Source organism: Saimiri boliviensis, chromosome 6, assembly GCF_048565385.1.
Source record: "Saimiri boliviensis isolate mSaiBol1 chromosome 6, mSaiBol1.pri, whole genome shotgun sequence".
Lineage (NCBI taxonomy): Eukaryota > Metazoa > Chordata > Mammalia > Primates > Cebidae > Saimiri > Saimiri boliviensis.
This window is the reverse complement of record NC_133454.1, coordinates 24,271,008-24,298,783: the sequence shown is the minus strand read 5'-3', so window position 1 is coordinate 24,298,783 and position 27,776 is coordinate 24,271,008. Positions and strand designations below refer to the sequence as shown.

Sequence of the window (27,776 nt, the reverse complement as noted above, 5' to 3'; positions counted from 1 at the left end):
ATTTCTTTGATTATTCTGTTACTCTACTGCTTCTGTTCTCTAATTATGCATGAATCCCCCTGACCAACTCTCTATTATCATTTATTTCTTAAATTTTCTATCTTCGATGTTTTATATCATTAACTCCCTCTTCACTTACGTGTATTTGTTCTTTAATACTTATAAATTTATTTCTTTCTCTTTTTTTTTTTTTTTTTTAAACACAAAGTCTTGCTTTGTCACTCAGGCCAGAAGGCAGTGGCATGATCTCAGTTCACTGTAACCTCCACATTTCAGGTTCAAGTGATTCTCCTGCCTCAGCCTCCAGAGTAGCTGGGATTACAGGCATGCACTACCACACCCAGCTAATTTTTGTATGTTTTAGTAGAGACTGGGTTTCACCATGTTGGCCAGGGTGGTCTTGTACTCCTGACCTCAGGTGATCCACCTGCCTCAGCCTCCCAAAGTGCTAGGATTATAGGCGTGAGCCACCACACCTGGATATAAATTTATTTCTTATGTTTTTAATATTAAGAACACTCTTTCCTCCTCTCATTGCTCTAACAGCAGGGTGTTTTTGTAGATGCAACATCTACAGAACCTCTATGAACATATTAGATTTTTTTAAATCACCATGTTGGCCAGGCTGGTCTTGAATTCCTAACCTCAGGTGATCTACCTGCCTTGGCCTCCCAAAGTGCTGGGATTATAGGTATGAGCCACCATGCCTGGACGTGAATTTATTTCATATGTTTATAATACTAAGAATACTCTTTCCTCCTCTGATTGCTCTAATAGCAGGGTGTTTTTGTAGATGCAACATCTATAGAACCTCTCTGAACATATTAGATTTTTTTAAAAAGTTATTTCCTGAATTAGCTATTTCCTCTGTGGCTTATTTTCTTTCTTTATCTTGGTCCTTCTCTTGAATGCTGCATTTCTCTCAAATGTCTGGAGATCCTCGGCTATTCATTCATATTTATAAGTGAAAGAAGGATTGGTCTATGTAATTAGCGTTAGTTTTTCTGAAACTTATGTAAGTCTGTTTCTCCACTGTTCTCCTCTGAATGGGAGGTCTGATGCAATCTGTTTGTGAGTTATGGAGAGATGGTTACTGGCAAGTGTTACTTTAGGATATGTAGGCATGGAAAAATAGAGATTCCTCTCCTCCCAGGTATTAAAAGTATGAGAAATTTACTCTTAGGATGGAAAACTAATGTATTTTCCTTCACTGCAGAGCTACTTCTCCTGTTTCTTCTTCTTTATATCTGTGGTAGAATTTTGCAGTTAACTCAGGTTCCCCTCGGTTTCTCTCTCAGGCCCCTATACCCACAGCAAGAGCTTTCCTCACGTTGACAGTTTACTTTCTTCAAAAAATTAGCTGGTTTTAGCTTAGAATCAAATGCATCTGCTGCCTTTTGCTCACTGTAAGGAGAAGGCTGCCCCTACTGTTTCAAAGGTAGAATTTAATTAATTTACCCTTGAAGATTACTCATGACTCTTTGCTGCTTCTTGTATATATTCCTTCAGTCCATTTTCTCTGGAGCTACTTTCATTTTCCTAGGCATCTTCTCTTACACATACTTTAAGCTGTGGTGGCTTCTTCTGCTCTGATCAATCTGACCTTATCTGCTTTCTGTCTTCCATGAATTCCTCACAATTGTTGATTTACATCATGCTTTGGTTTAGAGCATTGCTTTTAATTTGGTTTTTAAGAATCTTTTCTAAAATTAAGCAATTTGAGATAACAAGAGAGGTGGGCACATGAGGATTCAGTTCACTGTCTTGATCCAATTTCCAGAGAACTCTTTCTAAGATGTTAGTTTAGATATCACATATCCAACTACATCAATCTTCTATTTAAAATTCTCCCTCTACTCTAGCACAAAGTCCAAACTCTCTGGCCTAAGATACTGAATCCTTAACCCAACTTTTGTACATGCTGTCCGTCAGACAGAAAAGCACTGCCTTTTTCTGTACCTAGTTTCATTACCTAATGTTTATCTAACACTAGATTATAAATCCTTGTTTACGTGTTGTGATTCATCACAAAAATTATGAAATCAAGAGCAAAGATCTTACTAGTCCTTGACTTCAAAGAACCTATCACGTAGTAGCTATTCATTTTATAAATGAGAATCAGCCATGAAAATGCCATGGAACCTTAGAGTCAGATTTCAGACCAATGAACTACAGATAACAGAATTTGGAGCTAAAAGGGACTTTAAGATTATGATTGTTATATGAACAAAGCTTTAAGGCCCCAAAACTCAACAAACTTCCTTGTACTTCAGAGCAGAATAATTAATTCCATCAAATATGACCCTATTATACATTACTCATATTCTCTTGCAGCCCTTATCTCCCTAGTCTGTCATTAATTTTTTTTTCTCAAGGATTAAGACAGTGCACTTTCATTTTTGTGTCACCTATACTTTGGCATAAAGAAGAAACTAAGTCAATATTTAGGGTATGATGAATATACGAATGCTCAAGAGAGCAGAATTTTGTGTTGGTTTCTACTACTAAATCATTCAAAGGTAGGGAGTGAGTCACTTAATCTTTCTGAGTCTTAATTTCTTGGGCAGCATTTGTGTTTGGTTATTTCACAAATGGAATCATCTGTGTGAAACCAATATGCAAAATGATGACATGCTACCACAATACAAAACATATCCTCCATGTAAAACTAGTAAGGCTATATAGAGCACTGAGCTAGTACTGGACAAATGTTCTGAATTAGGGGAGAAAAATGTCCTTGACAGCCTTAGTGGTTTTAATTGCAAATACTAAACCAGTACAAGTTTTTACCAAGCAGGTGTTATCCTCCCTGCCATATGGCATGAACCCCAGGGCTCTTTCTCCTCAATAACAAACAACATAGCTACAGCTTTACTGCAGTCTCCTTTCTAAGACCTCAGTGACATCTTCTTTCTTTGCTCCTTGCCAGAGTGAAAAGAATCCTGAACTGGGATTCAGAAGACCCCAGTTCTAATGTTGTTTTAATTATAAGTCTTCAGGAAAGTCTGTTTTTCGGCCTATGAAATGGAGATGACAATACTCTGCACACAGGTAACTGTGATGCTCATCATGCTAACATATGTAAAGTTCTTAACACAGTACATTGTTGGCACTCAATATTAATAGCTATCACTCTTCCTACAAAAGCATAAAGACATTTGAGACACAAAGCACAATTCAGCTTAAAGCCTCTTCTTTAATAATTTACTATTTAAAGATCTTATATTTGCAAATTCTTCCCCATCTTTTAATCACATCTCTCATTTGATGAAAGGCAGCACAAATCAGGGGAAAGCAGTATAGGCTGGGAATCAGATGCCTATTGCCATTAACTCTTTTCCATTTCAGTTTTATCATCTACAAGGATAATAACTTGCCTCAGAAAGCTTCTGTGAGGATCCAGAGTCAATAAGAAAGGATCCAACAGGCTGCAAGGCACTGAATGTGTGAATATTGTTTTTTATAATCAATAAGTATAAAAATGACTCAGAGTAAACCAGTCCCCTCTGCTGGAAGCATAGTTCAAAGTATTTTGATGATGGCTCGATATCGTGTTAGAACTTAACTACTCCGCTGCTTAAGTTCTTTAAGCTTCTCATCACCTTTAAGATAAAGTCAAACTCCTACATGATCTGTCCTGCTTACCACTCCTCCTCATCACCCACCTCTACTTCCTTCACAATTCACATTCTAGTCATAACAAACTACATCACAGTTCCCTGTACAAGTATACTTCTCAAACTTCCTTGCCCACACGCATGCTATTCTCTTTCTGTGTGGAATACCTGCATTTTCCCTTAATTATTGCTCTAAATAACTAACTCATTCAGCTCAGACTTTACCATCAGGAAGCTTTCTCTGACACATCCAACCTTTCATTCAGTAAATGTTTACCAAATGCTAAGACTTGCCAGATGTCAAGGATATAACAATTAACAAGTCAGAGACAGCCCTTGGCTTCATGAAGGTTAGCATGCTGCAATATAATTGTCTGTCTGTACCTTCAAGCACAAACAGAAATCATGAAGAATTGGCTGCTTGAGGTCTTCAACCTCAAGGCTAAGAGGTTCTTAGGTATTGGGACATGTCTGACCATCTCTGTAATGTCACTTATTCACACCAGACTTGGCACAGTATAAACGAGGGCTTTTGCAAATGTTAAGTAATTCAATATGGCATAACCACTTATGTACAAGAGACACCATCAGATGTAAAAAATAAATAGCAACCAGGCGTGGTAGCTCATACTTATAATCCTAACACTTTTGGAGGTCAAGGCAGGAAGATCACCTAAAGCCAGGAGTTTGAGAACACCCTGGGCAACATAATGAGAACCCCATCTCTACCAAAATGTTTTAAAAATTAGCTAAGTGTGGTGGCTCATGCCTGTAGTCCCAGCTACTCAGAGGGCTGAGGCAGGAACATGATTTGAGCCCAGGAGTTTGAGTTTATGCTGAGCTATGATCATACCATTGCACTCCCACCTGGGCAACAAAGCAAAATCCCATCTCTTTAAAAAAAAAGGTGGGGGGGGGGGAGCAGTATTCTCTTATATGCATCATATTTTACTATTTATAGGACTCTCATTTTATCCTCGTAATTGACCTGGAAAATAGAATTCGTAGGTTAAGAGAGACAGACGAACCTTTGAGATCATCTAGTTTACTTCCCAGACAATTCTTCATGATTTCTACAACATCCCTTTGAGTGTCAAAGCATTCATTACAACTTCAGAGGACAGAATGAATGATCTTAAATGAATAAAATCTGCTCCCTTCAACAATCAGTACTAATGTTGGTTTTGCAGATTCCATAGACCAAAGACAGGAAATTTTCTTCTAAATGTAGGTATCTGAAGACATGTCCAGGTAAGGGCAGAGTGTATCATACTCATCTTATTGATGAAGAAATTGAAACTCAAAGAGGCAAACTGACTTTCCCAAAGTTCAAACCTACAAATTAAAAAACCGAGTCTAAATGTATCTTCTGGTTCCAAGGTTAGAATTTCTAGAATATTTTACAACTATTATGAATCCATAAAAATAAAAAATAAAAATATTATCACAAAGAAAGAATTTCTAGGACATTAAAGCTGGAAGGGATACCTCCTACTTATTGTATCTTATTTCTTTATTGGGTAGATAGGAATTCTGAGGCCAAGGGTGGGGGAGTGACTAATTGACTAATATGAGTGCCTCCCAGCTCAGGCTCTGCCTCTACCACACTGTCTTGATCCTTACCTTCCATATGTGCCCACATCAAAATAAAGTAAATACTTACCAAAGCGTTAGAAGAATTATAATCCTCAGCTGACTTATCTGCACAGGAAGAAAGACAAGGGACTTAGTTAATAAACAATTACAGTTAATTCTTTCTTGAGACCAAAAGAAGTCTATCTGGTCAAGCACTTGCCAGATTCAGAGAATAATAATAGTGTGACTGGTACTACAGGCTAGATATCATGTTGAACACATTATACATATCACATTCTTTAATCCTCATTATGGCTCTGAGTACTATTATTATGTCTACTTTTATTGATTTGGAAACTGAAGTTCAGAGATGTTAAGTACAGTTGTGTCTGGGTTCGCAATGGGGTACGTTCTGTGAAATGTGTCATCAGCTAATTTTGTCATTATGTGAACATCATAAAGTGTACTTATACAAACCAAGGTGGTATAGCCTGCTACGCACCTGGGCTATATTGTACGGCCTATTGCTTTCTAGACTACAAACCTGTACAGCATGTTATTGCAGGCAACTATAACACAACACTAAGTATTTGTGTATCTAAACATAAAAAAGGTACAATAAAAAATATGGTTTAAAAGGTAAATAAAAGGATACACCTATATAAGCACTTACCATAAACAGGGCCTACAGGACTGTAAGTTGCTTTGGGTGAGTCAGTGAGTGGGTGATGAGTAACCATGAAGGCCTAAGTAGGACATTATCAGTGTATACTTAGGCTATGCTACATTTATTTTAAACTTAAGCAATCGCTAGGTGATAAGAATTTTTCAACTCCCTTATAATATTATCAGACCACCATTGTATATGTGGTCTGTGGTTGGGGTAAATGACTGCTATTTGTCCAGGGTACACACAGGTTAAAGAGAGGAATTAGACTTGAATTCTGGTCTCATTCTAAATACTATGCTAGAACTGAATCCACATCATCAGCTATATCACTGTCAGGCTTAAATGGCCAAGAAAATATGCACTCTAAAAGAAAAGGAAAGAATCCACAGCACCATCCTGAGCCATCCATGTCAAATCATGGCCAGCCTCCAGCTTCAGCTTTCTTAAAGGATTCTTCTATATCCGTATCTACTGCTGACAGGGACAGAAGGACTAAGGTTGAGGAAAAGAGAGTTATTAATCCTGTCGAGTCTAATTAAAGGTAGGGTCTTGTTTTCTAAGAACTGAATCAAGATCCCTCAATGAAGCAATTACCATATTTCATTGATTCTTGGATGTACATTTTTTCATATTAACGTCTCTCAAACAGAGGTGTGTCCTACAATCAAAAGTATGTTATAGTTTAATTGGCAGCTTTATTTTCCTCGATTGGTATATAAATAATGGTGTATCTTACAATCAGTGGCATCTTAGACTTCATAAAATATGAAAGAGAGATCCAATGGAAATCTTAGCAAGAAAATAAGTTTAAAAACCAGATAATGTCTTCAGGTTTGTTCTTTAATTCCTATGGGTCCAAGAAAAACTGACTTTGTCAATTCACCACTAATGGAATTAAGCAGGAGAAATATTCTACCAAATCCAATATATTCCTCACCAAGCCTAGAGAATGTCCAAGATTCCAATTCTATAATATAAAAAAGTGCTAAATACAGCTTCTTTGACCCTACAGCAAATCATGAACCCACAAAGAATGAAATAAGGCAAGCTCTGACAACATGTTCTTATAACAAATCCAGAATAGCTAGCAGTATTCTGGAAAAATAAATTCAGGATATACTTTTTTTTTTTTTTGAGATGGAGTTTCGCTCGTTACCCAGGCTGGAGTGCGATGGCACGATCTCGGCTCACCGCAACCTCGACCTCCTGGGTTCAGGCAATTCTCCTGCCTCAGCCTCCTGAGTAGCTGGGATTACAGGCACGCACCACCATGCCCAGCTAATTTTTTGTATTTTTAGTAGAGACAGGGTTTCATCATGTTGACCAGGATGGTCTCGATCTCCTGACCTCGTGATCCACCCACCTCGGCCTCCCAAAGTGCTGGGATTACAGGCTTGAGCCACCACGCCCAGCAATTCAGGATATACTTTAAACATAATTCATTTGTTTTTTTCTTGTCCAAAAGACTATCAACTTTGGGAGAGTACAACAGTATGCCTTCATTGTACTACCCCAACCTCATGTACTGCTAGTATTTTTGAAGATTGGGTATTTGGATAATAAGCATACTTTTTATGTCATATAAAAAACAAGTAAACATTCCCTTTAAAGGTGATTAACAAGTTCTATATACCTATAGCAAACTCTAAAGCACAGAATGAGGAAACAGAAAGTACTTCCAACACTTTGATTTTACAGATGAGTAAAATGAGGTTCACAAAGGGAAAGAGATTGGTTCAAGGTCACATAAGTCAGTGGCAAAATAGGGCTAAGACCCAGCTGAGTTGTCAATCTAGTCTACTTTTTCCCTATTACATTAGCTACTAACTGGTATAAAAAAACATTAAGTGTTAAAAAAATAGGAAAACTTGACCAAAAAATTAGCATGGAGGGTTGTGCTTGGGTTATAGACAGCAAAGGGGTTAAAAGCCCAAGTTTAAAATCCATTTCCATCATGTATCAACTGAGTCACTTGGGGTATGTCATTTAATTACTCTGAGCCTAATTAATTTCTTTGAGTATATAAAATGAGGATAATAGCCCTTGCCCTGCCAATCCCCCAAGGCCATCATAAGAATCACATGAGGGAGCCAGGCTCAGTGGCTCACACCAGTAATCCCAGCACTTTGGGAAGCCAAGGCAGGCAGATCACTAGAGGTCAGGAGTTCGAGACCAGCCTGGCCAACATGGTGACCCATCTCTACTAAAAATACAAAAATTACCCAGGTGTGGTGGTGCATGCCTGCAGTTCCAGTTACTCAGGAGGTCAAGGCAGGAGAATCACATGAGCCTAGGAGGCACAGGCTGTAGTGAGCCGAGACTGCACTACAGCACTCCAACCTGGGTGACAGAGTAAGACTCCGTCTCAAAAACAAAAAAGAATCACATGAAGTAATTCACATATGAGCATACACAAATTAAGGTAGTATTATCATAACGAATAGTATGAGAGGATGGCAAACAGGGAAAGGAGAGATACGACACCTAAAAACACTGGTGCCAAATACACAATTTTGCCTAGAGTTGGCCCTAGTCTCCAACTTACAAAAAATTAAAATTCTTGCAAACATATATATACATGTGTACAAATTTGTACATACAAAAGTAGATATATGCACATGTATCTATACATATACACTCAATATTATTCATATATGCATGCACGAATGAACATACACATAATTACCTGAATGTGTATATTTATACATATGTTCATTCATGAATACCTAAGTGGACTTTAACTTTGTTCATGAATACTTAAGGGGGCTTTAATTCCAAATATATGCAAATCCACGGGGCTATGCCTCCATATACATAAATACTTACATGCCACTTGCACATATCTATATACATACATGCAAGAAAGATTTTTCCAAAGACTTAGCCACTGATGCTTTCAAAGACAGCCTCTAATCTGATGTTTCAATGACAAGTTCCTTTAACATAGACTCTAATTTCCTGACTAGAAAACTTTCCCACACAGTAACCCTCCACCCCAATTCCGCCTTGAAATAACTCAGTCCCTCAATGGATGAAGTGAGACAGACTCAGTGGGCCAGAAGAGAGAAAGGAAATACTACTGGGCACATGCATGGCCCTCTCCTGGGCACCACCATGGCAGCATGAGTGAGGCTGCAACCTGTCATCTCCACCATCTGTGCCCTTGAAACAAGCCAGACACTGGCTGGGGAAAGCATCCTTCAAAATTTGCTGGTTCATCTTGGTTCTCACCTTCCCAACAATACTGCCCTTTGAAGGAGGCAATATAAGTAAAAAGCACTGGACTGGAAATTAAAAGACTAGCCCACCATTAATTTAGCACATTAGAAAGGCCTTCTTTGGCTTTCACACCTGCAAAATAAGGTCTGCTGTGGAAGGAAAGCCTCCAAGTAACATTACTATGGGCAAGTAGTACATTCAAAAGGTGCTGGTAGAGGAATTAGGAGACCTGGGTTCAAATCCCAATTCTACTGTTAAAAACACTCTGGAAAATATAGTCCCTTCTACCGAGGGCACATCTAAAGTATATTTATTATTATTGACCTTTTTTTTTTTCATTTGACTGATAAAAATTAGTTCCTTAAGGAAGCCATACATTAATGTTATTAAATAACTAATAATAATATTAACAATAATGATGATAATGATAGTTACATTTCTATGGTGCTGTTTTACAACTTATAAAAAACTTTCACATCAATCAGCTCACTTATTTCTCACTATAACTTCTTTTTTTTTTTTTTTTGAGACAAGGTCTTAGTCTGTTGCCCAGGCTGGAGTGCAAGTGACATGATCCCTGTTCACTGCAACCTTCATTCACCTCCCAGGCTCAAGCGATTCCTTCACCTCAGTTTCCCAAGTAGCTGGGACCACAGGCATTCACCACTACACCTGGCTAATTTTTATATTTTTTGTAGAGATAGGATTTTGCCATGTAGCCCAGGCTAGTCTCGAACTCCTGACCTCAAGCTATATTCTTGCCTTGGCCTCCCAAAGTATTGGGATTACAGGCATGAGCCACTGTACCCAGTCATTTCTACTACAGCCTCTTGAGATAGGAATTATTATTCCCATTTTGAGGTGCAAAAAACTGAAGTGACTGTTAGAACCTAATAAATGTCAGAATCTAGACCTTCTAGCACAAAGCCTGTGTTCTCTCTATATAATACCATGCTATTTAAAAAAAAAAAAAAAAAAAAAAAAAAAACATGTGCAGTGTCAGAGTGAAGACTCAAGTTTGATGCAAAGTCCATCACCTTGGCTGTCAAATTCCAAAATTCCACATTAGTTAGAGTGCCATTTCCACTCTTTCCACTACTTTCTTCTCTCACCCAAACCAATAGGCATGTGAGCTTTTCCACTCAGATTAAAACCATCTCTTGCTGAGACTGCCCTGAACACAGTTCTCATACCTGTAAAGCTCATGTATTTCTGGCTGTTGGATGTCTTCTTTGAGTTGTAAAACTCCAACACATCCAGAACAGCCTGCGGGTTTTTCTTCTGCTCCGACTTAGTGATATTTGATGTCTGAAGCAAGCGGGCCCACTGCTCTGGCATTCCCTATAAGAAACACATGCAAGGCTGACAGGAAGGCACAGTCACAGGGGACCCTGAAAGAACATCAGAGCTAACTCTGACACTTGGCAGCAGCAAAAGATGCATTTGTTAGTCATTTCTTTCTCTCTATACCCTCATAGTTTACACAAGCCTCTTTTACAATACCTTTCTTATTTTATTAGTCATTTCTTAAGATGTCTGCTTCTTCACCAGGCTATACCTCCAGGATGGTAGAATAGGATGTTGTTCTTGCATGATCAGTGCTCCACACAGAGCCTGCTACCCAGCCTGCCATTTAATAGAGGTTTATTTTAGGAATGGAGATGGAAAGCTTCTCTGAATACAATTTTGGAGATGAAAGTGTACCTCTCATGAACGTAAGAAAATTGTAATCAGGGTCTCAGGCAAAGAGAGGCCTGAACATCAGGAAGACACATCAGGAAGATGAAAAAGGATTGAATCTAACAGTACACAGAAAGATGAGAAAGGGTTGAATCTAGCGCTGCACAGCCAGAACTCTAAAAGACTAAAGACTTTTCTGTGACCCAGGACTTACCGTAAACTCCCCTGTGACAGCATCAAAACCGACATGAATTGTGTGTTCAAAATCTGAAGGAAGAGAAATCTCTGGCCTCTCTTTCTCTTTCTTTTTATTTGCTGCAAGAGAAACAGGGAAAAGGAAATAAAAAACAGGAACATCATTGTTTTCAGGCTTATTTTAGTTATTTATTGAGCTGTAGTCTCCTTTAGAGGGCAAAGTCTATCTATTAATATTTCACATATATAGAAGAGCCCAATTATGGACCCAGATTGGAGCAGATACTCAACGCATGTTTAAAACCTTAATTTCTTGTTGAATTAAAGTAAGGGAGATGGCCAGGTGTGGTGGCTCATGCCTGTAATCCCAGCACTTTGGGAGGCCAAGGCAGGCAGATCGCTTGAGTCCAGGAGTTCAAGCCCAGCCTAGGCAATGTGACAAACCCTGTCCCTACACAAAATACAAAAATTAGCTAGGCATGGTGGTGCATGCCTGTAGTGCCAACTACTTGGGAAACTGAGGCAAGAGGATCATTTGAGCCCAGGATGCTGAGGTTGCAGTGAGCCAAGATCATACCATTGCACTCCAGCATAGGTGACAGAGTGAGATCCTGTATCAAAATAAATAAATAAAATAAAATAAAGTAGGGAGAGGCAAAAGAACATCTGTCAGAGTTAACAGTCCTGGTTTTACCAGTAACTAGCCAGGTGATATAGGGTAAGTCATCTTTTTTGGGAAGTCCTCCTTGATCTCTAGGTTGGGTGGTTCTTTACCCTCTCTGTTCCCACAGTACCCAATATACGTAATAGTCATTGCCTATTATAAGTGTTTATCTTCCACAACAGATTGAATTTAAGTGCAGGGACCATGTCAAATTAATCACAGCTTCCCAGGGGATAGCACACACCTGGCACAAAGTAGGTGCCCAGATAGTAATCGAAGAAAGGAACAAATGACCAGACATTTACCTCAACTGGGCAAGGAGTTTAAGAATCTGCCTAAGACACACAAATTCTGTCCAGGGCATGAATAAATGTTCATTTCAGCAGCTCTAGCCTGACTTCCACAACACTTGTTACCCAGCCCCTGTGAACCTTATTTTAAAACCCTGCTGTCTGGGAGCTCAACACACTAACCAAAAGACATTCTGAAGTTCTAAAACCTCCACAGACCTAGCATAACCCTGATAAAAGGTAGCAAAATGAGAAGGAAAAAACAAAAAACGTCTAGAGTTCAAGCCAGTTTAACCTCTACCTCACCACAGTGCATACACACACACACACGCACACACACACACACACACACACACACACAGATATATATATGCAGGATCTCTGCTTTCTCATCTAAATAATGGCAAGGACAAGTTAGATGATCTTAAGGGTCCCTCCAGCTCCTATATTCTATGAGTCTATGAAAACAAGAAGCTATGCCTTCTCAAAGCTCTGCAGTTAAGATTCCTTCCTGAAAAGGCATCCTACAGTTTTAAATAGGTATTTTATACATATCATCTACAATCACCACAATCCTGAGGCAATTTTTACTTGCAGATTAGAAAATTTGGGAACAGACTCGCCTACAGTCATTAAGTAATTAAAAGCCAAAAAGTCTGGCATCCAAGCCATGGTCCTTTACATTCTGTTTTATCTCCTCTATAAATTTCAAGTTGAATCAGGAAAACATACTTCAGTGTCATAAGAAATGACATTAAGAACTTGAGATGTATACATACCAAGACATCAATATAGTATTTTTCCTCATTCTTACAAGCCTATGAGATAAATATTACTATTGTCATTCTTACAATGTTATGAGAAAAATACTACTACTGTCATTTTACAGATGAGGAAACTAAATAATTTACTCATACAACTACTGAGAGCTGGGATTTGAACCCAGGTCTGATTCCAAAGGTTCACTCTTCAGTTTCTTAATGAGAACCATTGCCTACATGCCAAGTGCTAGGGTTTAAGCTATTTATGCACTTGGCAATTTCCCTCTCAGAAGCAGCTGCTTTGAGAAAAAGAAGACTAAGGGGTATACCAGGGCCCCAAGTCAAGCAGTCATTTATGACGTAAGTCCATCTGTCTTTCTCATAGTCAGAATGCATGGAACAAGTGGCAGGGCTTTGGAACTGCTTTTAAATTCCCTCTGATCTAGTCACTTAGAGAAGTACAATTATATTCATGTTTTATTTAGATTTTTATTTTTTAAATATCTATGTATGTTTATACATTTTTATTATATATAATTAATATACTATATAATACATTACAGGCATGAACTGTCAAATGCAGAAGAAACTTTGGTAAAGGAGACTGAAAAATAAAGTTAGCTCAAAGCATGGGTAGTTCACAGAAAAGAGTTCCAGGGAAAAGAAATCATTTAATACATGAACACACAGGGTAATGCTAAAGTCAGCTCTGCTTCTACTGGGCACTCTTCACTCTGCAACCTTTGAATATACCTCAAATAGTCCCACTTTCAAGTTTTTGCTCACTTTTTCTTCTCCTTGTTTGGAATGCTCTCCTCTCCTTCTATCTCAGCCATCTTTAAAAGATTGGCTCAGGTCCCACTTTTTCCAGGAAGGATTTCCTGACCTTTCTTCTTCCTGTTAATTCCCAAGGCCTTGAGTCTGCTACACCACCAAGCATCTAGTCATTTCCTGTCTTATATGATTCCATGCAAATTTAAAAATCCAAAGTGAAGGTTCTTGAGGACCAAAATTATCACTTCTAATTACAATCATTATACTTCTGAATTTCAATCTAGCACAGGGTTTACTTAGTTCAAGAACACTCTAGAAAATATTAGGGAGTGGCCGGGCATGGTAGCTCACATCTGTAATCTCAACACTTTGGGAGGCTGAGGTAGATGGATCACTCAAGGACAGGAGTTCAAGACCAACCTAGTCAACATGGCAAAACTCTGTCTCTGCTAAAAATACAAAAATTATCTGGGTGTAGTGGCACGTGCCTGTAATCCCAGCTATTCAGGAGGCCGAAGCATGAGAATAGCTTGAACCAGGAGTCAGAGGTTGAAGAAAGCTGAAATCCCGCCACTGCGTTCCAGCCTGGATAACAGAATTGAGACTGTGTCTCAAAAAAATAAAGTATTAGGGAGTGACTCTAGAGACCATGTAATCCCATTCCCTGAGGAAAGAGGCCCAGAGAAGTAAGTTGACTTGTCCTGATTCACAGAGCACATGATTGTAGTTCAGGAGATCAAGCCTTTCACTCTTGATTATATCCCTGATCCCTACTGAGATTTGACTGGAATCAATTACCTACTGAAATAATAGTTTTTAGCATAGATGATTAGATGTGGAGTACAAAAAAAGCAATGACTTGGCTGAAGTGGGAGAGGAGAGAAGTAAAAAGAAAGGGAAAATAAATCTAGGAGACAGGATTTAGTTTGGGTACTGTGTAATTTTTTGTTTGTTTGTTTGAGACAGTCTTGCTCTTGTTGCCCAGGCTGGAGTGCAACGGCACAATCTCGGCTCACTGCAACCTCCGCCTCCCATGTTCAAGCAATTCTCCCTCCCAAGTAGCTGGGATTACAGGCACCTGCCACGACTCCTGGCTATTTTTTGTATTTTCAGTAGAGACAGGGTTTCACCATGTTGGCCAGGCTGGTTTTGAACTCCTGACCTCAAGTGAGGAGGAAACCCACCTCCGTCTCCCAAAGTGCTGAGATTATAGGCATGAGCGACCGCACCCGGCCTGGTACCATGTAATATTTAGACTGAGTATTCACCAGCTGGGGATCATCAGCAGAAAACAGGATTCCAGAAGCAGGAATACAAGAGAGAAATGGAGAAGTCATGCAGTTCCAGAGCCACTTGGAACCCAATTAATCCCTTCTTGGAAATAACAATCATCCCCTTCACATGTGTACAGTCCTTCATCAAGCTCTGCCACAGTCACTGTCTCACTGGCTCATCACCACAAACCCAGGAGTTAAACAGCTGAGGTCAGGAAATTAAAAGAAATCTCTGTCAGTGGAAAGAATCTCAGAGGAAGAAGGATTCAGTATTATTTTTGCCATTAACTCACTGGGTGACTCTGGGAAAGTCTCTGGGAGTTTCAAGTCTTCAATCTGCAAAATAAGACAATGGTATATACTCTGTGTACAGATGAAGGTGAGAAATAAACCACCTTTCTGGAGAAGATAATACCTGAAAGAAGTCATGAAGGATGAATATGAGTTAACCAGACTGAGATGAGAAGGGCATTTCTAAAAGAAACAGAGTAAGCAGAGGCCAGGAGAAGTAAACAGTGTGCTCTTTCTCCCAGCTTTCCACCTGCTCAGCAAGTCAACCAAACTTCATAAACCTTTACCAGATTCACAAAGCACATAATTGTAGGCAGGAAGGCCCTATGAGCTGAGGGAAGACACAAAGGAGAAAATAAAGCAAACCCAGGATCCTAATGGTTCCATATGCCAAGGCTATAGTATCCCTGGGACTGCTGCTGCTGTAGCAAATTTTTTATGATGACTAGAAGTATGTCTTGCAGGAATCTGATGAAAACTTATGTCTACACAAAAGCTTGTACGTGAATGTTCATAGCAGCTTATTCATAACAGTCAAAAAGTGAAGGTAACCCAAATGTCCCTCAAGTGATCAATAAAATGTGGTATATCCATATACTATTACTCAGCCATAAAGAGAAATGAAGTCCCAATCCATGCTACGACACAGATGAATCTTGAAAACATTATGCTAAGTGAAAGAAGCCAGTCAAAAAGGAACATAAACTGTGTAATTCCATTAATATGAAATGTCCAGAATAGGCAAATCCATAGACCAGGTGTCCCCAAACTTGTTACACAGGGGGCCAGTTCCCTGTCCCTCAGACCACTGGAGGTCTGCCACATACTGTGCTCCTCTCACTGACCACCAGTGAAAGAGGTGCCCCTTCCTGAAGTGCGGCGGGGGGCCGGATAAATGGCCTCAGGGGGCCGCATGCGGCCTGCGGGCCGGGCCGTAGTTTGGGGACTTTGGGGACGCCTGCCATAGACAGAGAGTAGATTAGTGGTTGCCGGGGGAGAAGGGAGAAATGAGGAATGATTGCAATGAGTATGGAGTTTCTTTCTGGAGTGATTAAAATGTATTGGAATTAGTTGTAAGGGCTATACAATCTTATGACTATACTAAAAACCAAGAAATTGCACATTTTAAGATGGTGGCTTGTAAGGCATGTGAATTATATTTCAATTTTTAAAAAAGTGAATGTAATTTAACATATTAAGAAAATAAAGGAGAAAATATACATAAACAAATCAATTAATGCAGAAAAAAGCATTTGTTGAAATGTGGTATCAATTGTGATTAAAAACTCTTAGTAAACGAAGATTAAAAGGGAGTTTACTTAATCTAATAAAAACTAATTACCAAAAACGCTGGAGCAAACATACTTAATTCTGAAATGCTGAAAGCTTTTCCTGAGATTAAAAATGAGAGAAGGGTATTCCTCCTCACCAGGTGAATATCTTCAGTACTATTCTATTCATCATAGTACTAAAGTTAATATCTTCAGTACTATTCTATTCATCTAAGTGCTGAAGATATTAACCAGTGCAATTAAGCAAGAAAAAGAAAAGGAGAAGAAACAAAACTATTACAATTTACAGATAATGTGCTAATGTCTGAAAAATCTTCATGGCACGGTGGCTCATACCAGTAATCCCACCACTTTGCCAGGTGGGGGTGGGGGGGAGGTGCAGCAGGTTGGGGATGGGGTCACCTGAGGTCAACAGTTCAAGACCAGCCTGGCCAACTTGGTGAAATCCCATCTTTACTAAAAATACAAAAACAAAACAAAACAAAATTAGCTAGGCATGGTGGCATGCGCCTGTAATCCCAGCTACTCGGGAGGCTGAGGCAGGAGAATTGCTGAAACCTGTGAGGCAGAGGTTGAGGTGAGCCGAGATTGCACCACTGCACTCCGGCCTGGGTGACAGAGCGAAACTCCGTCTTAAAAAAGAAAAGAAAAATCTTCATGTCTCTAAGTAGGTAAAGATTTCAAAAATAGAAACACAAGGCATTAGAAAGGAAATAATTAATAAATTTAATCACATTAAAATTCTATCTCATCATGCCAAGCATCTGTCTAAGATTACAGGGGAATTTACCTAATCTAATAAAGGGTAAGAGCACAGTAGAAGATATTTATAACATCTATAACTGACAAAAGAGTTATATCTAAATAAGAATTCCTACTATTATATTAAGCATTCTTGGCTGGGCGTGGTGGCCCACACCTGTAATCCCAGCACTTTGGGAGGCCAAGGCAGGTGAATAACCTGAGGTCAGGAGTTCAAGACCAGCTGGCCAACATGGTGAAACCCCATCTCTACTAAAAAATACAAAAATTAGCCAGGGGTGGTGTCGGGCACCTATAATCCCAGCCACTCGGGAGGCTGAGGCAGGGAGAATTGCTTGAACCCATGAGGTGGAGGTTGCAGTGAGCTGAGATGGTGCCACTGCACTCCAGCCTGGGAGACAGAGTGAGACTCCATCTCAAAGAAAAAAAAAAGAATTATTTAACTAAGTTACAGAAAATATATGTGCTTTGTAAACTAAAGAACTTCACAAACATGAGTTGTCATTAATATAAAAAACTGTTAGGTTTCTCAACCCATTCATTAAGATAGAGAAACTCTGGTTGAGACAAGAAAGAAGAAAGAATCATTTTGATTTCATGTATCTAGAGATCTTGGGATTGAGAAAATAAAGTGGGAAAAGAAGCTTCCAACCTCACCCATCCCAACTTTAACCCTATCTTTGACCTAGACCAGTTGGCTTTCTGATAGCATGGGAAATGAGGCTGACACTGCAAAATCCCATGTCTCAGTATAGCCATCAAAGTTTTAGCACAAATCACTGGCCAATTCTAAAAAATTATTTTTAAGCAGCACCTCTCATTGGCTCCACTAAGCTAATCTGAGCTCAAGGCAGTAAAACATTCTAAACTTGGAAAGATAAACACTGACATAGTCCAATGTTAAAATTAACTTTGCTAAACTCTTCCCAAGCTCAGAGAATTCCACTTTGCTTGTGAAAATGCAGCCAGAAGAAGATTTCAAACTAAATGCTGAAAGACTTCTTAGAATAAACCAAAGGCTCCAGATCCTAACCACAGGAACCAGGCTTTCCCACATGGAATTCTGCAACTCAGCAACCTATTACAGGCCCTCGATTACAACTTCTCTTTCCAATCATTTATGCATCCCCCAGGCACATACTGAGACCATGCTGGAGAGGTCAGCATTAGGTAATGCCCAAAGACATTCTACCCACTGGCAGCTCAAATCTCAATCATTACTACAGCCCACAGACAACTCTTCTTTCTCATCTCCCAAAAATTTCTTGAGAGACCTAAGATGACTCCTCTAGAAATTCTGACTCCAAAAATCTGCATGGAATCCAGGCATCAGTATTTTTTATTTTATTTATTTATTTATGAGACAGAGTTTTGCCTGTTACTCAGGCTAGAGTGCAGTGGCATGATCTCAGCTCACTGCAACCTCTGCCTCCTGGGCTCAAGCGATTATCCTGCCTTAGCCTCCTGACTAGCTGGAATTACAGGCACCTGCCACCATGTCCAACTAATTTTTGTATTTTTAGTAGAGATGGGGTTTCACCATGTTCGTCAGGCTGGTCTTGAACTTCTAACCTTAAGTAATCCACCTGCCTTGCCCTCCCAAAGTGCTGGGATTATAGGCATGAGCCATCACACCTGGCCAATTTTTTTTTCAGGGGGGTGGGGGCAGTCATGGAGTTTCACTCTGTTGCCCAGGCTGGAGTGCAGGTGGCACAATCTTGGCTCATTGCCACCTCTGCCTCTCAGGTTCAAGCAATTCTCCTGCCTCAACCTCCTAGATAGTTGGGATTACAGGTACCCGCCACCACACCCAGCTAACTTTTGTATTTTAGCAGAGACAGGGTTTTGCCCTGATGGCAGGCTGGTCTCAAACTCCTGACCTCAAGTGATCCGCCTGCCTTGGCCTCGCAAACTGCTAGGATTACAGGCGTGAACTACTGCAACCCCCAACCTTCTGTATTTTTTTAAAGCACCATGAGTGAGTCCAAAGTGTAATCAGAGTTGAGAACAACTAAGAGGGATAGTTATGTTACAGCGGAACAGATCATTTAGGAAGACTTAGTACCACCCTCAGCCCTCCCACTTTCCACTTGTGAGACCCTGAGCAACTTATTTTTCTCTAAGCCTTAGCCTCCCCAACTAAAAATGAGTTGTTGTAGATATCAAAAAAAGAGGTTTCCATTTTTTAAAAATCCTCATATTTATATTCTATCTTAGTTTAGAAAATGCTTTTATATTTACTATGTCAAATGACAAAAGCCTACTAATGATGCAGGATGAATGGAAGTGAGGATACTGCAATTAAAAGAAATTAAAAAGCGTAACTATACAGCTGGCATAAATGCTCAAATACTACATGTAGGGCATACCACTTCAAAGACTACCAACATTGCTGTGTATCCTGCTAGGACTAAGTTGAGCAGCTTACTGGTTGAACAAAGTCTCCAAATAAAAGAAAGATATCTCGGACTTCTTTCATTTTGATGTATGCATTAACTTTAGCCATCAAGGGTCTTAAAGCAAAGGGGCGTTAAAACCCATGTGCCCAGGGCAAATATAGAAAATCTATAGCCAAAGGATGAAAGATTGTTAGATCATTTTGCAAGAACTCCTTCTAACTCTGTATGTTTTCTACCTCTATGCTTTCAACCTATAGAGATGTAGTTTTGATCTTGAAGCTATGAGATGTATTTTCGGATCGGATTTAGCCTAGGGTTACTCAGCTAGGATTTTCTACAGCTCTGTCACTGAATAAAGTATGTTATAATGGCCTAGTTTGTTTTCACCTATACAGACAAGCCTGATCTAGCCACACCTTTGCAATATCTCATTTATGTAATTATAGGATTCCAAAGCCAAAAGAAACTGTACATGCCTACTGCTCTGACTCTCTCCTTTTTTAGATGAAGGCACTGACATATACAGAGAAATAATTGACCCAAATCAGACAGCCAATTTATGGTAGAACCAAGATTATAATCCCAATATCTAGAACCCCACTTTCCCATTTAGCACATAAGAGTGTCCCTTCAGGTCCCAATGATGTCTGAAGGCTCTGCTTCCACCTGCTGTTTCAGACAAAAATCTTCTTTTTCAAAAATCAGCTTTATTAAGATACAATTCACTTATTAAGCAATTCACCCATACAGTGTAAAATTCAATGGCATTTAGTATATTCAGAGAGCTGGAAAGGCATCACCAAAATCAACTTTACAACATTTCATCACTACAAAGAGAAACCCCACCCCTCTTAGCAATCACCTCCTAGTTTTAATTGCCTCTCCCTCTCTGCAGCCCTAGGCAACTACTAATCTACTTCCTATCTATGAATTTACCAATGCTACACATTTCCTAAAAATGGAATCATACTATATGTGATCCTTTGTAACTGGCTTCTTTCACTTAACACAGCATTTTTAAGGTTCATTCACATCATGGCATGGATCAAAACTTCATGTCTTTGTTATATTTCATTATATGGATAGTCCACATTTTATCTATTCATCAGCTGATGGGAATTTGGGTTGTTTCCACTTTTTGGCTATTAGGAATGCTGCTATAAACATTCATGTACTGCTGGTAACTCTATGTTTATCTGTTTGAGGAACTGCCAGATTGTTTTCCACAGAGGCTCTACCATTTTACATTCCCACCAGCAATTATGAGGGTTGCAATTTCTCCACATCCTCACTACCACTTGTTATTATCTTTTTTATTATAGCCATCCTAGTGAGTGTGAAGTGATCTCATTATGGTTTTGATTTCCACTTTTTGGAAATCAATGGCTAATGATCTGAGCATCTATTCATGTGTTTATTGGTCATTTGCATATGTTCTTTGGAGCTATGTCTATTTAGATATTTTGCCCATTTTAAAATTATTTGTCCTTTGGTTGTTGACCTGTAATAGTTCTTCTTTATATTATTTAGATATGTGTCCATTATAAAGTACATGATTTGGGAAAATTTTCTCTTTTCTGTGTGTTTTTGCTTTCTGGATGGTGCCCTTTAAAAGATAAATGTTTTCAGTTTTGATGATGCCTACTGGAAGAGAATCTTATTACCTTCCTAGTTTGAGTCAGCAAGAACAATTTAAACTTTTTCATTTAAAAAGTCCTCTTTCACCACATGTAGACACTTGGGCTGAAAGCCTGTTTATTTATAGAGATCAAGAACACTGGTTGAGATAAAATATTTTTTTTAAATACACATCTAAATTGGGGGATAAACAAAGTGGCTATACATGCGAAAGAAGATTGCAGGGCATTTACCACTGCCTCAGATCATACCCCTTGTACCAAGGAAGTTGGCAGCTACTATATGAATGAATTGGTCAGGAAATCAAAGTTAAGCACCTTACCCATGTCTTTTTAATTTAATTTAATTTAATTTAATTTTTATTTTGCGATGGAGTTTTGCTCTTGTTGCCCAGGCTGGAATGCAATGCACCATCTTGGCTCACTGCAACCTCTGCCTCCCAGGTTCAAGCAATACTCCTGCCTCAGCCTCCTGAGTAGCTGGGATTATAGGCACCCACCACCACACCCAGCTAATTTTTTGTATTTTAGTAGAGATGGGGTATCACCATGTTGGCCAGGCTGGTCTCAAACTCCTGACTTCAGATGATCCACCTGCCTTGACCTCCCAAAGTTCTGGGATTACAGGTGTGAGCCACTGTGCCAGGCCTACTTTTTTTTTTTTTTAAGACAGGATCTCACTGTGTCACCCAGGCTGGAGTGCAGTGACATGATCGTAGCTCAATGCAGCTTCAAATTTTGGGCTCAAGCAATCCTTCTGCCTCAGCCTCCCAAGCAGGTGGTACTACAGGCACACACCACCATGCCCAGATTTTTTTTTTTTTTTTTAAAGTAGAGACAACATCTTGCTATGTTGCCCAGGCTGGTCTCAAACTCCTGAGCTCAAGTGAGCTTCCCACCTCACCCTCCCAAAATGTTGGGATTACAGACATGAGCCACTGTGCCTGGCCTTCTTTTCTATCCAATCTCACAAATCCACAAGGAAAGCAGAATAGGACTTATACACATAAAGATACAAGCCCAATGTACTCATTAAAAGTCCTTAATATTTTTCATTTTACTTATACAACAAACATTTACTATATAGGAGATCTGCTTATAAGACGTATCTATATAAAGACACCAGAAATGCAATGTGTTCAAAATCATCATCTTCCCTGCTCTCCAATCACCAACACTTCTAATTCATTCCTTCTTTCTGTGTTCTCTATTTGGCTAATGACACTACCATCTACCATCTCCCCTGATCTGTAGTTAGGCATGAGATATTTTCTGCAGTTCACCATTGTGCTAGTTGTATCTGCTCTACTATGGCAAGCTTATATATAAAAAACGTGTCTAAGTTCAGATTTTACCATATAGTCTACTAGCTATGCCTCCCAGCTTCTATTCATCAACAAAGGAGTAAAGAGAGAACTAACATTTAAGTACCTTCTGTGTAGGAAGTACTCTATTAGGAACTTTGTATGTAGTCTTCACAACAACTCTGTGAGCTAATATCTCAGTTTTAAAGATAGGAAACTAAAGGTCAAAGCAGTTAACTGAAATGCCTAAGATCACAAAGCTGGTAAGTGGTGACTCAGCTCCATCTAAATTATAAGCTCATGAAAACTACTTACACACAGAAAGCCAGTATCTTTAGCATGCCATAAGAACAGGGCCCAGCAAATATACAGAGAACTTTACCAGAGCAACAGCCACTTAAATCAACATTTTTGGTATCAAACAAAAGACATCTTTTGTTGTGGACACCAAAAACCTTTATTTTACAACCTTGTCCACAAGGATCTTGGTGACCTTTTCATACACACTGTTAAAATCCTGATTACTCTTCTATTAATAGAGGTTTTATCAATAAAAAGGAAATAAGCCTGCCCAGTATAATTTATTCATAGTAAACTCATGCTGAATCCTAGTTATCTCTGCATCTTTTTCTCAGCTGTTACTTGCCATTCTTATTGATACACAGTCCCCGAACCTGGAAGTGGGACTACGAAATCAGAATAAAGAAAAGGCAATCAAGGTTTTGGAAAGAAAACATTTCCAATTGAAACTAATTGTGGGGTAAAAAAATTCCAAATAAAGACATTTCAATTTTTCTTACATTTTGTGACTTCATAAACAGTTTATGAACTTAAAAAGTAAATAAATAAATCACTTCAAATTGTCCCAAATCTGGCAGGAGCATAATTATTCTCTTATAATTTTGCTCAGATATAGTTAATAGAGTATAAAAATAGGTTTATTTTCCATTTGGCTTCAGCCACTTTAGGAAGAAAGGAAAATATTTAACTAGAATAAAAAGCACTAAAGGAAAATTAAGTCAAAGATGATAGATCTTTTATCCAGGTAACTCAAAATAATTTTTTTAAAGCATACAAATGATGAGAAGAAATCAAATACTGTACTTTTATCTCCAGGTAAGATGGATCTGTAAAATCGGTCCTTCTTTTTCTTCTCTTCTGGGTTTGGAGGCAGAGGTTTAGAACCATGGTTTAGGGTTCCAGCATCTTTGCTGCCGGCTCCAATCATGGTGCTGGTATTTCTCATCGGAGGGGCTGGGGGTTTGTCTTGAATGTCTAGGCCGTTATTTGACATTGTCACCACCAGCAGCAGCTACTAGAATCAGAAATAACAATATAACTCTCTTATTATTTTTAACCAAAAGGAAATATATGTTAAAAAAAAATGCAAAGAATCCAGATTATACAGCCCTTCCTTCAGGGCCCAGCTCAAGCCTTCCACTGCATACCATGATACTGCTAACCTATTCAGTCAATAACACTTACTAATGCATAAATGCCTACTATGTGCCAAGCACTGCTGAAAAATCACAATATCTTGCTTTTCTCTGCATTCCCATTCTGAGACATTGAAGAGCATGGAAAACCACCATGATGTAGCTGAAAGCAGAAATTTGGCCTAGCAAAAACTAAGTGTGAATCCCAGTACCGCCTACTAACTTTAGAGAAATTCTTTAACGTCTTAGGTTTCATTTATTCACCTATGTGAAGATTAAATAAAACTGCTAACCACATTCCACATAGTGAATTCTCTGCCAACCTCTAATTTTATAACCTTAGACAACTTACACTTCCCCTCTTAGGAATGGACTGTATCAAGAGTCAGCAAAGCTGCTGTTTTTGTAAACAGTTTTGTTGGAACACAGCTTCACCCATTCATTTATGAATTGTTTATAGCTTTTTTTTTTTTAATCGGACACTGGCAGAGTTTAGTAGCTGCAACAGAGACTGCATGTCCACAAACTTAAAATATTTACTATCTTGCCCTTTATAACAAGTTTGTTGACCCCTGAGACTATATAATCTCTCCAGTATCTCCCTCCTCTAAAATTCTACCTTGTTCTTTAAAAAAGAGACGGGATTCTTGCTCTGTCACCCAGGCTGGAATGCAGTGGTGCAATGATAGCTCATTGCAACCTCAAACTCCAAGGCTCAACAGATCCTCCCACCTCAGCCTCCAGAGTAGCTGGGACTAAAGGCATGCACTACCACACCCAGCTAATTAAAAAAATTTTTTAGAGACAGGATTCTCGCTATATTGGCCAGGCTCATCTCAAACTCCAGGTCTCAATCAATCCTCCCACCTCAGTCTCCCAAGCAGCTGGAATTACAGGCAAGAGCCACTGTGCCTGGTTTTCTTCTTCTAAATATAAAATAGTCAATGCAATAACCATCTTGCCCTATACATGTAGAATTTACTGGCAAATTCTACAGTCCTTCTGAGAAACAGAAGGAATAAAATCTAAAAGATGGATAGGCCGGGCATAGTGGCTCACACCTGTAATCCCAGCACTTTGGGAGGCAAAGGCGGGTGGATCACTTGAGGTCAGTAGTTTCAGACCAGCCTGGCCAACACGGTGAAATCCTCTCTCTACTAAAAATACAAAAATGAGCCAGGCATAGTGGCAGGCGCCTGTAAAAATCCTAGCTACTTAGGAGGCTGAAGCAAGAGAATCACCTGAACTCGGGAGGCAGAGGCTACAGTGAGCTGAGATTGCACCACTGTACTCCAACCTAAGTGACAGAGACTCTGTTTCTAAATAAATAAATAATAAAAGATGGCGGGGGGAACTCCCTATCACATATAATAGTTTTAATGAAAATATATTATCTTAAAATAAATAACTAAATAAATAAATGTCCTTGACAATGGATAGATATGAATATATCCAGAGTTAAAAATATTTCTCATTAGTGTTCCATGCTACAGTAGAAATTATATATTTAACCATGACTACTTAAAATATAAGCTCCTTGGAGTTAAACGCAACAGTGCTTTAGTGAACAATGGGTTCAAAAAACCAGCACAATAATCACCAAGAGCTTTCAAAAATATAGATATCCTGTTTTCCCTCATAAACTTTGATTCAGAATGCCTGAATTAAGGCCTAAATTCTGTATTTGGAAAATTAGTGATCCCACTGCCAGTCAGATTTTAATACCACTGCTTCAGACATCAATTACTTATATACTATAAATAAAATCTATAGGAGGTTTTTTTTTTTTTTAACAATTTCTAATGAATAAAGAACTGATTCCCCCCACATCCAGTTTTTTCCTTAATCCTTTATCCAGGGGCTGTCAGTAATCTTAAAACATACTACTTTTCTACTTTTAAAACCCTTCATTGACATCTCAGGATAAAAGCTGAAGTTTTTGGCTTGCCTTTGGAAGCCCTCTGTTATTTGATCAAACTCACCCATTAGTCTCATTCCCACCACTACCACTCCCTCTAATTTCCCTTATACTCTATCCACACCCAACTTCTCTAACTTCTTCAAATATCCCATAGCTTTTACACTTCTACCCCTTTGTGCATGTTGATACCTCCGCCTAGAATACCAATTTCCCTGTGTTCCAACTATGAATTCACTCATCCTTCAAGACTTAATTCAATTGCTATTTGATGAACCCATCTGGAAACGTGTCATCACTTCAAGAAGTTAGGTGCCCCCTCCTCCATGTTCCCAAAGCAATGGTATCTTTCCAGGTTATTCTTTTTATTATTGCTGTTTTAATTGTTTACAGGTATGTCTTCCCTAGTATCCAGAATATTCTTCAAATAGTGGGCCCTATTTTGTCATCTTTGCCATTCAACAATGCTTTATATACTATATAGCTCACAGTGAACTCAAATATTTTAATTAATCTAACTTTGCATAGCGATATATATCTTGCCTTTAGGAAGTTTAACACAGATAAAATTCAAGGTCACTATGTGACATCTACCTGCCTTAAAACTAAGTTACTACACCTAGCACAGCATAATTAAAACCACGCCTCAGAAATCTGTTCCTCTTACTTGCCAAGTATTCTTACTTATTTATACACACACACGCAGACACACAGACATAGACACACACACCCCCCAACGTGCTTCCTGTCTGTCAATGATTTCTCCCTTCCCTGACAGATAAAAATTTTACTCATCCATCAAAGCCAAACTCCACTTCTTTGCATAATTCATCCTGACCCACCTTTGGCAAACCAACTGCTCCTTCTCTTTTTAAACAAAAGAAATCAAGTAAGCAAAAACAATCTTGTTAATGTAGATTAACTCTGTGAGTGATGTGCTTTTTATCCATTTCTTCCAGTTTCACTTCTCAGATTTACCTTTGTTTTCCCTCCCAGCTGTAACTCAAGTCCCTCAGCTCTCCAAAGAGAACTTTTACCGTCTCAGTTCTCAAGTGTACCTTCCCACTCCAGGCTGCCAGTTCCAAAATTACACTCCCTGCAGCCACCCGATACCCTAGTCAAGCCCTTCCTTGCCGCACAGATCCTTCAACCAACAGCTTCATTGAATGTAACTTCATTTCAGGCCCACAGCCCATGATTATGCCAAGAAAGCTTTTGCCAACCTTCCTGATACAGGCTTTTCTCCATTTCTCAGTCCTTTTACTATGTTTGGAGAATTCTGTGGTAAACCTTCACTTTCAAAGAGATTCCATTATTACTTAAAACCTAAAATATGTGTTGGAATCTAATTTGAATTCTTTTACTACATTCCAACCTAGGTCATCCAGAGTATGCTTGAAAAGTTGCAAGGACAGGAAATCTAAAATCTCCAAAGACTGCTTATTCTATCTTTGATCATCTCAGTTAATGATTTATCACTTATAATAAGCTCTTACACTGCACTGCAGTAAACTGTTTACAGATTTGCTTTCCCTTTCACCCCTCTCCCCTGCTAGACTTAAGACTATGAACACTTCAAAGTTTATGTCCTATGTATTTCTCGATCCACAACACTAGGCCTGGCACAGAATAGGTAATCAATAAAGATTTGTTGAATAAACAAATGAATGAACAGACAAAGAAAAAACTTACTTCCGTTAGTACTAAATCCTATATCTTACAGCTATTCAGAAAAGACCACTATCTCTTCCCCAGACAGAATTTTAAATACCTGAAATACTCTTTCAAGACCCCCCAAATCTATTTTCTCAGTGCCAAACATTTCCAGGACCGACCTTGACCTGTACTCAGAACACAATTTTGTGCTTTCTTAATTACTTCCTTCTAAACTTACTTAACTTAGGGTTTTATACTACTTTCCAGTTTTCCTGCAGTCCTCCAACCAGCCCTTTCCTATAGGTTCTCTTTCCTCTTTTTACACTCATTGATCCCCTCAATAGTCACTTTGTATATCTACA

At 38.9% G+C, this 27,776-nt stretch overlaps 1 protein-coding gene across 4 annotated transcripts in view; it reads right to left on the bottom strand.

The window, feature by feature from the left end:
* The window catches only part of PAK1 (p21 (RAC1) activated kinase 1), a 156,363-nt gene that overhangs the window by 44,556 nt on the left and 84,031 nt on the right, over positions 1-27,776 (bottom strand). For 2 of the 4 annotated variants that reach the window (XM_039462227.2, XM_003942964.4), the window contains 4 exons: positions 23,509-23,716; positions 10,976-11,076; positions 10,275-10,422; positions 5,281-5,318 (listed from right to left, as the gene is read on the bottom strand). In XM_039462227.2, coding sequence (XP_039318161.1) covers positions 5,281-5,318; positions 10,275-10,422; positions 10,976-11,076; positions 23,509-23,716 — 495 coding nt within the window. Of the gene's footprint in view, positions 1-5,280; positions 5,319-10,274; positions 10,423-10,975; positions 11,077-23,508; positions 23,720-27,776 lie in introns of all 4 variants that reach the window. The other 2 variants (XM_039462228.2, XM_010330809.3) reach the window with 1 other exon arrangement.